The sequence below is a fragment of the Aquila chrysaetos genome, chromosome 12, assembly GCF_900496995.4.
Source record: "Aquila chrysaetos chrysaetos chromosome 12, bAquChr1.4, whole genome shotgun sequence".
Taxonomy (NCBI): domain Eukaryota; kingdom Metazoa; phylum Chordata; class Aves; order Accipitriformes; family Accipitridae; genus Aquila; species Aquila chrysaetos.
Genome location: NC_044015.1, coordinates 3,948,138 through 3,959,501, shown reverse-complemented (window position 1 = coordinate 3,959,501; position 11,364 = coordinate 3,948,138). Strand labels below are relative to the sequence as shown.

General features: G+C 54.7%; 1 protein-coding gene and 1 non-coding gene across 2 annotated transcripts; both read right to left on the bottom strand.

Moving 5' to 3' along the window:
- Positions 1-117: 117 nt before the first annotated feature.
- Positions 118-9,650, bottom strand: EEF2 (eukaryotic translation elongation factor 2). The gene is made up of 15 exons (XM_030033301.2): positions 9,533-9,650; positions 8,516-8,730; positions 7,627-7,808; positions 7,329-7,540; positions 6,329-6,507; positions 5,835-5,940; positions 5,407-5,520; positions 5,070-5,208; positions 4,446-4,641; positions 3,997-4,255; positions 3,557-3,664; positions 3,096-3,449; positions 1,935-2,117; positions 1,716-1,848; positions 118-772 (listed from the first exon to the last, which is right to left on the bottom strand). The coding sequence occupies exons 1-15, from the start codon at positions 9,533-9,535 to the stop codon at positions 579-581; spliced, it is 2,577 nt and encodes an 858-aa protein (XP_029889161.1). The 5' UTR covers positions 9,536-9,650; the 3' UTR covers positions 118-578.
- Positions 5,708-5,776, bottom strand: LOC115349721. Its single transcript, XR_003926218.1, has one exon. It is a non-coding gene; the product is annotated as a small nucleolar RNA SNORD37 (small nucleolar RNA).
- Positions 9,651-11,364: the final 1,714 nt, after the last annotated feature.

The following is an 11,364-nucleotide window of genomic DNA, read 5'->3' as shown; positions in this document are numbered from 1 at the left end:
TGGGCGGAGCGCGCTGGTGTTACCCCCACCCCATAGCAGCGTTTCTCCCCTCGGTCCTCCCGCCCGCAAGGGGGCGCCCTATTTCCGCCTGGGAAAGCAGCCCCCGAAGCACATCGGTCACCATTATCCAATTTTTATTAATTCCAGTGGCACTAATACAGGCGGGCGATGGGCACGACGGACAGTCACACTGCAGGCTGGCTTCCTCCTCCCCCCCCCCCCCCCCTTTCCTCATTTTGCATCGTTTTACACCAGTTTGGAGAGAAATGGAAGGAGCGCGGCCCCTCCTCCCCCCTCCCCGACCTTCTGCAAAACTGCTTTTTGTGTCAAATAAATACAGAATTGGGCAAATCTAGTGGAAATGTTTTAGTTACAATGGCAAAGATGAGTCATGTGCAACACAGAAACCTATAAGGCTTTTTTTCCCCCCCCCTCCCCCTCATTTAAAGTCTCAAATCTCTATGAAACCGATTAATTAACAATGCAAAGAGATGGTGGTCACGGGCATCTCCCCCTTTGCACGGGCCTTAACGCTAATTTAATTAATTCTCCCCTCCCCAAGAGTCCAACGAGTTTAATTAGAGTTTGTCGAGGAAGTTGTCGAGGGCGGGGATGCCTTCCTTCAGCCCTTTGCGTTTGCGGGTCTCGGCCACCACCTGGCAAGGACGGCTGGCGCTGTCGAAGGGATCCCCGGGCAGGATCTGCCAGTGGTCGAAGACGCACTGGGGGAAAGCCTGGCCTCCCGTATTGGACCTTAAATCCGCTGTAAAACCTGCGAGGAAGAAGAGAAGGGGTGAGGTGGAAAGGGGAACGGGCGTAATTTGGCATCACTTCTAGCAGAAACCGTGTGCCAGGCCACCAATGACACATCTAGAGCAAAGGGACCCAGAGCAGCACCCAAAAGCCCAGAGATGGCAACCCCAGGGCACCTCTCCCAGGGGAACGGCTGGGAGTTGGGGTTGGAGAAGAGAAGGGGCCGGGGAGACCTCACTGCAGCCTCTCCAGACTTCAAGAGGGCTCAGAAGATGGGGACAGACTCTTCAGCAGGGGCTCTAACAGCAGGACATGGGGTAATGGTTTTAAACTAAAAGAGTGGAGATTAATACTAGGTGCAGGGAAGACATTTTTTACAATGAGGGTGGAGAAACACGGGCGCGGGTTGCCCAGAGAGGCGGTAGCTGCCCCATCCCTGGAAACATTCAAGGTCAGGTTGGACGGGGCTCTGAGCAACCTGCTCTAGTTGAAGGTGTCCCTGCTCATGGCAAGGGGTTGGACTAGGTGACCTTGAACGGTCCCTTCCCACCCAAACCATTCTGTGATGTCAGTCTCTTTTCCCCAAGTAAGAAGTGGTGGGACAAGAGGAAACGGCCTCAAGTTGCGCCAGGGGGGGTTTAGATTGGGTATTGGGAAGAATTTCTTCACCGAAAGGGCTGTCAAGCACCGGAACAGGCTGCCTGGGGAAATGGTTGAGCCACCATCCCTGGAGGTAGTTAAAGGACGTGTAGATGTGGCACTGAGGGATGGGTTTAGTGGACTTGGCAGCGCTGGGCTAACGGTTGGACTCAATCTTAAAAGGTCTTTTCCAACCTAAGTGATTCTACAATCGTTGTGGTCAAAGAGCCGGACACAAAGGATCCCCCTCCTTCCCAGGGTTGGTACCAAGCTCCCGGGAGCCGCCGAACACCCAGGGGAGCGCCCGGGACCAGCACACTCACCAAAGGACTCGTTGACAGGCAGGTAGGCCTTGACCACGAACATGGGGGTGCCGGCCACCTGGGTCTCCTCAAACACGTGGCCACGTTTCCTGTTCAGCACACCGTAGATGCCACCCACCACCTGCTCCGGGCACTGCAAGAGAGAGGTGTCAGGACCGCAAACCACCCGCTCACGTTTTCTTCACACAAGGTTTTCCGGGCTGAGGAGAGGTTCCTCACCTGGATTTCCACAAGGTAGATGGGCTCCATGAGCCTGGGCTGAGCGGTGAGCACACAGGCGTACAGGCATCTCCTGGCAGTGGGAATGATCTGTCCGCCTCCGCGGTGGATAGCATCGGCATGCAGGGTGACATCATGCACATCAAAACGCACGGCACGCATGTTCTCCTCGCACAGGACCCCCTGGAAAAGCAGAGCAGGGGGTCAGCCAACACCCTGCCAGGGGACAGCTGGCGTTCCCTACCAGAAGGCTCCAGCCCCTCGGCTTACGGGCGGGCATTCCTTGGAAGCGGGTTCCAGAGCAGGAAGCACAAGAGCCCACTTGGCAGAGCAAGGAGCCACGCGGCAAGTCATCTCCTTTGCCTAGGGCCCAAGAGCCAGCTGCTCCTGCCACCAAGTCACCACTGCAGCTCCTCTGAGAAGGCTTCAGGCACTGAAACCATTCTTAGCAGTAGCTTCACACAACAGCTCCAAGGTTCACATCAGCAGCAGGAGTGCTGACACATATTTACGGTGCTGCATAAGAACCCAAGAATTTGGCCAGCAAAAGAAGTTTTTCACACTACTGGGACGAAAAAAGTTGTTGGCATGGCTTCTTCTTCTTCAGACTGACACTAACTTAAAAAAAAAAGTAAACAGGAAAAAACCCGCTCTCGTTGCTGTTCCCAGTCTACCTGTCAACTTGTTATTTTGGAGTCATCTCCTGTCTAGTCCTGAAAAAATAATTGGTAAACAAGGCCAGATCTTTGCTGAGGCTCTCAGAGCAACTTTCATTTTCTTCTGATGCCAGTTGTGTTATTCATCTTAATAGTTTCTGTCCCTGTTGTTGCATTCTGCTCTCAGAAAAGCTTTTAATAAGCTTTTAAATTTTTTTAAAAATTTGAAGTACATGCAGCCATGATTAATTTCTCTGCAGTCCTGGGAGAAAGCTTTTTGTCCTGAGGTTGTGTTTTGTGTCTAAACTGATATGACATCTTCACTCCAGCTGTCACCAAGTTTCATTTATCCTAAAAGATCCTTCCGAATTACAGACGTGTTGCACTGTACATGACAGTTTTTCCCCAAAATGTCTTTGAAAAGAAAGCTGTTTATGATGCTGCACACCGCCTGCCCCGGAGCGATCCCAGCCCCACCATAACCAGAGCCAGGCACTGCCCCTACCTCCTTTGTTGCCCACTGGAAGCCAGCCACCACGCTGTCCTTGATCTCGTTCAGGTACTGCACTCCCTTGGTGATGTCGGTCAGGATGTTGGGACCGGTGCCGTCGGGACCAAAGCACCAGATTTTCCTGGCTTCGGTGACATCCCACTCATACTTCTCAGCCAGGTAACGAGCTCGTTGCTTCAGCTCCTGACGAGCAGAGACCTCACCCTTGTCAATATCTTCGGCCAAGCCATCTGGGAAGGGCCGGGCCTTCATGTACAGCCTGTTGTGTTTGTTGGGGGACTTGGAAAGGCACATCACGTTGGATTCCTCGCTGACTGTTTCACGGTATGACACAACAGGATCCGATTTCTGTGGTGACGAAGAGCAGAGAAGAACAGTGAGGCACCAACCAAACCGCAGCTCATCAGATACCCGCTCAGAGCTCACCAACAGCTCTGCTGCTGCAGCCCCTCTACCTTAATAGGAATGCACGCATGGTCCTCTTCCAGATCCTTCAGGCAGATCTCCAAGTGCAGCTCCCCTGCACCAGCAATGATGTGCTCCCCAGACTCCTCAATGATGCACTGAAAAGAGCATTTATACAGCAGGTGAGGCTTTCGACTGCAATGCAACAAAAGCTCTTGCACATAAAATAAAATACTAGTGACTGCCTCTGATTTTTGTCTTTGACTCACAGAGCTACTTTTACATGCTCTTTCCACTGATCTGGGGATGACTCAGCACCAACCCCAAGGTGAAACACAGTATTCCTTCCCACTCTGGTAGGGCTGGGATTGATACTCAATTCAAGATTCTTCTGCCAGCACCCCCAGTGCAATCATGATTAGAGGCAGAAGCCTCCTGTGCCAGCAGGACCAGGGTTTCTCCTGTCCCTGAAACCATTTCGGACATTCACCTGCACCATAGGGTCAGACTTGGCAAGACGTTTCAGTCCTTCGACCAGCTTGGGCAGGTCAGCTGGGTTCTTGGCTTCAACAGCCACACGCACGACAGGGCTGACACTGAATTTCATGACTCTCATGTTGTGAGCGTGCTCAAAGGTGGTGATGGTTCCAGTCTTCACAAGGAACTGGTCGACACCAACCAGACCAACAATGTTTCCACAAGGCACGTCCTCGATGGGTTCAACATAGCGGCCCATCATGAGAATGGTCCTGGCAAGAGAGGAAGTTGTTTTAATGAGGTTTAAAAGAGGCAGTCCCACCAGGCAGTATCCTGGAGTTCAGTAGCAGACTTGAAGTCCACAGCCAAGCACCTTGCCTGGCCTCAGAGACGAGAAGAGACCCCAAGACAGTACTAGAACCACAAATCTGAACCACAGAGCACACCCCAGCCAGGACTGACCTTTGAATCGGCTTCAGGTACAGATCCTCCTTCTTGCCAGGTGTGTAGTTTGGTCCCATGATTCTGACTTTCAAGCCAGTCGAGACGAGACCAGAGAAGACACGTCCAAAAGCGTAGAAACGTCCCTTGTCAGAGGTTGGCACCATTTTAGAGATGTACATCATCAGGGGGCCTTTGGGGTCACAGTTCTTAATACCTGGGAGGAGGGAGAGAGACCAACTTAGTTCAGTACCATTTCCCGCATTTGGTATATGTGCCCTGTCCCCTCAACTCACCCCAAATCCCAACATGAGACCTGTATCCACTATTGTCCCAGTCCCTTCACTTCTGTCCGGCTAGCTGGCCAGCCCACCAGAGAGAAAGATCGCATCACCGAGAGATCTTTTCAACAAATACAGGCTCAGCCTGAGCCCTTGACATATACCCCAGCTACTCTCCAGTCACTTAGGTAGCTCAGTACTCCCGAGCAAAGCTCGTAAGCTTGTTTCATCCATACTACAAAAGCTACAGAATCAAGAATTACAGTAGCTACCGAGCTGTGTTCTTGGAGAACAAGATGGCTACGGGTGTGTTGGAGCACTTATGCGAAGGGATGCCTGGCAGCAAAGCAGCACCTCATCATACCTATGGCAGCCTCATCATCAGGGGGTCCCTCGTAGAGCAGCTCACAGCGGTACTTCTGGGCTGTGACAGGAGAAGGCAGGTGAATAGTGATCATCTGCAGCAGGGCATCTCCAGCAGGCAGCCACCGCCTCATCACGGCCTGAGCAGAGATCAGAGGAGCAAGACCCAGTCAGATTGTTCACAACCTGGCAGTTAACCTTCCCTTGCCTCCCCAACCTCCAAGCTGCCAACAGCACCTTCCCACCCAAGCAGCATTAGTAGGCACTTAGTAAGTTGACCCAGTTGGAGCTACACAGTTACTCATCTCCTCCCCACAGACACTTCAGATCAATCTCACCTTCAGCAGGGGTTTGCCCTCTTTATCCTTATCTTCGCTGTCAAGCTTGATGTCCAGTTTCTCAATCAGTTTAGCCGCCTCCTCTTTCTTGAAGTTCATGATTGCATCGAAAACCTAGAACAACAGCAGCAGTCATGAATGTTGCCGGTGACCCAGTTTGAAGCAGCGGCACAAGTGTCTCAAAGAATCTCTGTTCTTGCTCATCACCCAGTTGAATCCATTTGGAGGCTCAGACACATACTTGCCTGCACAATATCTACTACCAGCCTCCCTGCCCACACAGAGTAACAAGTTAGGCTTGTGTCAGATATTTAAATTTCTTCAATCAGACAAGTCAGGTCAAAGTGAAGAAATTTTCCATCATCACTCACTGTAACTGAACCAGAGAGCGTAAGGCATCAGAAAGGGCTAAACACTAGAGAACTGACCTTGAAGATGGGGTCAAGGATGAGCTGGCAGAAGGTCCTGGGCAGTTTCTTTCCATCAGGGCTGGTAGCAGATTTGCTGAACTTGCCAGTAGCAGGATCAAAATATCTGGAGAAAGAATCGATTCAGACAAGTATCAACACTCAGTTCAGCTACAGAAGCATGACTTGTTTTGCTTGCTCCAGCCAGAAGAAGGAGCCGCTCAGTAAGAACCATCTTCATACGCTCCCCCATCACTTTCAGGTTTTCAGAGCTCACCAAAATGCATTAAACTCACATTGCCACCTCACTGTCCCCTCCCCATTTATCTGGGTATTTCCTATTCTGCAAAGATTTCATGGGAAACAGTTCTTTTGCTAGCACCTGCACCAAGTCATTGAGCCAGGGCCATAAGCAGGCACAACCACCTCCTCCCTCCTTACCAATCTTATACAGCATCAGGTTGCAGCCACACAGAGCTGATTTGGAATTAAAATCAACAGCCACAACTCCTCACCTGTCTCCCCACAGCTTCTTCATCATGTCTTCTACTTTCTTGGCACGCTCAGATGGATTCAGCTGGGCATCACCCTTGGCAGCGAACTTTGCAACGTACATTTCAGCAAACTGTTTCAGAGTGAAAGCCCAGCCATGCAGGCCAGAACCAAAGCCAACAGTACCAAGCACCGGATCAATCTGAAAGGGAACAGGAGAGCTGGGTTGCAGAGGAACAGCCACAGCTCTTACAGGCACAGAGCGTTACAGCAGTCAGCCTACTCCGTCCCAAACAACACTCAAGTACGAAAAGAGTTTGAAGATGGAGCTCCAGGACTATAGGACTCTCGAGCAGTTCTGTGACAGCCTGGCCACACCCCCACCATTTTAGCTTTGTAGCGCAGAACTAGATTGGTTTTTCATCACTTTGACCAACTACATACTCAAGACAGCTCAGCAGCTGTGCAGATTTGCGTGCAGGTAAGATTCCTGTCCTTCACGGGGAGGATCAGCAATACAGGAAAACCTGCAGCATGCAGGAGAGTGCTCAACGGGAACAAAGCGCAAGCTTTTTCTCAGAACCGAAAGCCCTGCTCGCTACCCAGGAACCCAGCGGGGAACGGTGCTCGGAGCGCAGGGACTGGCAAACACCTACTGGCCTTCCATTTCAGAAGACAGCCGGGGGAGGGATGCTGCGTAGGAGCCTAGGATCTCGCATCACCTGACATCACAGATGTGATGTGGGCAAGAAGGTGTCCTACAAAACAAGGGCACCCTTGGTAAAGAGAGAAAATACTTTCTTGTATTTATAGTCTTTATTTGCTCAAGCCTTGAACTACCAGAGGATTTCAGAGAAAAGCTAGCGAGAGCTCCAAACCAGCGCAAGCCTGGGTAGTATGGGCATCTTTGTTATTCTACTCTCACTTCTCCACTTGAGATAGGAAAGAACAACTAAGGAGGCAACTGCTTCATCTCGCTAAAGGGGATTATTTCCAACACAGCGTTCGCAGCCTCCCACTTACCATGATATTTCCCATGGGGCCACTTTCTCCTTCTCCATACGTGGAGATAATGACATTCACGTTTTCCACAATGCGCTGGAAGGTCTGGTACAGCTCTTCTGGCTCCAGCTGCAGCTCCAGCAGTGCTCGGTCCATCTTGTTCATCATCAGGACAGGCTTGATCCTCTCAGCAATGGCCTGACGCAGCACAGTCTCTGTCTGCACGCACACGCCTGCCAAACACAGGGGAATTAGTTATCCTTGTTTTCCAACTCACCCAGCACACATTCCAGCTGCATATGGCTGCAGAAAACCTTACCAGAGACACAGTCTACAACAACCAGGGCACCATCAGTGACACGAAGAGCAGCAGTGACCTCTGAAGAGAAGTCCACGTGCCCAGGAGAGTCAATCAGATTGATCAAGAAACCAGAACCATCCTTGCTCTGCTTGATGAAGGCCAAATCATTTTCAGAGAGCTCATAAAATAGGGAAATAGCTCTGAAATAGAAGAAAAACTATCAGAATTATTATCTACACATTACTCCTCCCCAATGCTTAGAAACAGCCTTTTATCCCACACAGACAGCTGTGCCTGGGCTTAAGGACTTCCTGAAGCGTATTCCTGGGAGGCCAGTGTGGGAGATAACCAGGAGCGCAGGCTAAAATCTGCCCTTCCTACACTCTTCTGAAATCATAACCTCTTCTAACTCTGTGCAATTTAAAGCACCCAAAGAGGGTTCCATTTCTTTCAAACAAGGATTTATGCTTTTTCTACTTGGCCCAACTACCTTTTTGATCCCTTTTCATGCCCCTCAGGGTCCTCAAACCACCCATGGTGACACAGCTGCCAGGTACGTTGCCAGAGATGCTCCCAAAACAGTCTCCGCACCGCATCCGCGGGACTCCAGCGGACATCAGCCACATCCAACAGTCCCAGTGTTAAAATGGAAAGCTGAAGCTCCTGCTGCACATCTACTTCCCAGTAGCCCCCAAGGTAGTGCTCCGTGATTCACCAGAAGCCAATCAATACTTGCTCTTTCATTTAAGCAATCCTCACGAGCAAGAGATGAGCTTCTGAACTAGACTAGAGAAAGCCTGACGCCGCCGTCTTTCATCTCACGAACAAGCCAGTGGAGGACTCAAAGCCCCCTGAGCTCAGACCACGCAGTAGGAGCACAGAAGTGGCATGAAGGCAGGGAACTCACGTTGATTTGATGGTAATGCACCGCTCCTGCTCATCCTTTCTTGTGTCGGTGAAACGGGTCTCCCCCGCACGGGCAGAGGCGATGATACCAGCTTTGCATACCAGAGAATCAGTCAGGGTTGATTTGCCGTGATCAACGTGGGCAATCACAGACATGTTTCTGATGTTGGCCTTTTTGTCCATGATGGCCCGTATCTGGTCTACTGTGAAGTTCACCTTGAAGAATGAGAGAAGGGGGCGGGGGAAAGAGAAAAACACAGGGTATATAGAAACGGCTTTGGCAATCCCAAGAAGCCTGACCAACACCACAAATACCTGCCATAGTCACAGCAACATCAATTCTGCCTGTGCAGCCCGTGTTACAAGACAACCCACGGCAAGGGCACCGCAGACAGCGGCATTACAAGCAGAGGAGCCTGGGCCCCGCAGCCCAAGCACCCAGCATGCTCCTTCTCTGGCTCAGTGTCCTACAAACTGCGGCAGCGTCAACGGTTCCTGGAGGCAAGCCCCCGCTAAAACCGAACCCTCGTTCGGTCGCTGTTCCCCAGCAGGTGGGTGACAGCCCGGTGCGCCGCTATGATTGCCCCCGCCCGGGCCGCAGCGTTACATAAGGCAACCGCTGGCCACCGCAAAGGCCCGTTCCCGACGTCAACACCACCCCGGTGCCACATCACCGCCGCCGCTCCCCCTCCCCGTGCGGCAGGCTCCACCGGCACGGCCACAGCAGCCCCAGCACTGGGAAAGCAGGGCCCTACGGGGGCTGGCACAGACCCCCAGGGCCGCCGAGCCCCACAAGCCGGGCAAGGGCCCCAAGTCCCACCGGGGACTGTGCCCTCCCCGCCCCGGCACGCTTTCCAGCCCCACCCCTCTCCCCTCAGCAGCGGCCCAACCCAGCCCAGCAGGCCCCTACCACCGCCACAAACCCCCCCAGCCCTCCCGGGGCAGCCATCCCCACGGACGCGGCGAGCACGGTACCCGCTCACCCCCCTCGGGGTAGCGGCAGGACGCGGGGTCTCACCATGGTGGCGGATGGCGGTGGATTCTCCGGGGCGGGGGGGTTACAGCAATGGCGGCGGCGACAGCCCTGTCTCGCTGGCGAGCGCAGAGCGGGCGGAAGAGAACGCTGACGTCAACCGCCCCCTTCTTATACGACGGCGCCGGCCGGGGGGCGGAACCTGCGCAGCCGGCACCCAAGGCGCATGCGCCGCCGCGCCTCTCTAGCCCTCAGCGGCCGGTATGCTCTATGGTTGGGAGGGTTATTCCGCCGGGGCGGGACCACGTGGCCTCGCACCGGGGCTGTACCGGGGCCTGCGGGGGAGCTGGGACCGGCAGCTCCTGCCCCGCCCTGCCTTGGGTCTGCCCCGGCCGCAGCGGGGGAGAAAGGCTTCCCCACCTGCTGCCGGTAACTCGGGTGAGGACCGGCCCCGGGGGACCGGAGTCGGTACGGCTACTGCCGGGCGGTGAGCCCCGGGGCCACTAGGGCAGCCCGGGGTCTCGGCTCCCAGGAAGAGGCGGTAGGGCAGAGTCCGGTATCAGCCCCGGCCCGGTCACCAGCACCGGCCACCGTTGGGCCCCACCCGGTCGCTCCCCGCCAACACCGGTCGGGCGCTGCCGTGGCCCGGCGCCCCCCGCCCTCCCCGGTCCCGCAGGGTCCCAGCGCTGCGCATGCGCCAGCCGGGGCGTAAATGGGTGGGGGGGGGCGCCGGCGCTACAGCGCCCCCTGCGGGCGGGGAGGAACCCGGCGCCCTCCGCGGCGGGGCCGGGGGCAGCGGAGCGGGGGGAACCGGCGGAGCCCCGCGGCCGGTCCGGGCCTCCCCCTCCTCCCCTCCGGGTCTGTCATGCAGCGAGAGAGTTCGGGCACCGAGGCGTGCCCTGGCCGTGCCCTCATCGTCACTGCACCAAGTCCCGGGGGGTCCCGGGGGGTGGGCTCACGGAGCTACACCGGGGACGGGGCCTCATCCTGCAGCACCAGGGCTGACGGGCTCCGGCTGGGACCCCGGGGGCCATCGAGGTCCCTCTGGGGAGCCTCAGCGGCCTCCCTGGGCCGTGGCGTTGATGCCTCGTCCGGGATGATCCGGCCGAAGGATTCGGAACGGCTGCGCAGCACCAGAGAAGACCCCGCGCACGGTTTGGTTTGGGGAGGATTCCTTCCAACCTGGTGCAGGAAGGAAGGGCCAAACTCCCCTCGTTTTGTCCCAGCGAGTTGGGAAGCTGAAGCTCTGCGGGGTGAAGAGGATTACCTGAGTTAGGAACGCATTAAAGGGAGGTTACATGCGGGGGCGAGGAAAGAGGGACTCCAGACAAAAAGGGATGTAACTCTCCATCTCCACGGCATAAATATTTTGCTGCTTTTTCCTTCTCTTCAGCATCGCGGGAGGCCATCGCTCCACCTCCATCAGCTGCAGCGTAAGAAAGCTCACACAAACCCAAGCCACTCTGTCCCCACGCCACTTCGCCCGGCAGCTACGGTTGCTGCCAAATCCCCGGCACATCCCCAGCCCATCTGTCCTCTCCACCTTCACCGGTCACAGGCAGAGAGGGACCGGCGGGATGGCGGTGGAGCTACACCCAGGATGGATTTGGCCTCCCGCACTCTCGGTGTGACAGGATGAGTTATCAGCTGTTGGGGTTTCCATAGCAATCATTTGAATTTTTAGCACCAATACTGGCTTTTGCCAGACTGGAAGGGAACACTGGGGAGCCTGATTAACATATTGGCCTGCCTAGCAAACTGGCTAATTGCCTTTTTGTTTAATTAGCTGGTGGGGTTGGTGACAAGGAGGGGAAAGTGCTAGAAAACCTCTCCCAGCGCAGCGTTTCACCCCGACTACTGGGGTTACCTCCTGGCAA

Excerpts from the sequence above, each read along its gene's own strand:
- EEF2 (XM_030033301.2), bottom strand. Across the intron at positions 5,521-5,834 it reads TCCTTGACCCCATCTTCAAG|GTTTTCGATGCAATCATGAA; the intron begins GTCAGTTCTCTA and ends CTGTTGTTCTAG. Across the intron at positions 4,642-5,069 it reads TGATGATGAGGCTGCCATAG|GTATTAAGAACTGTGACCCC; the intron begins GTATGATGAGGT and ends CCCTCCTCCCAG.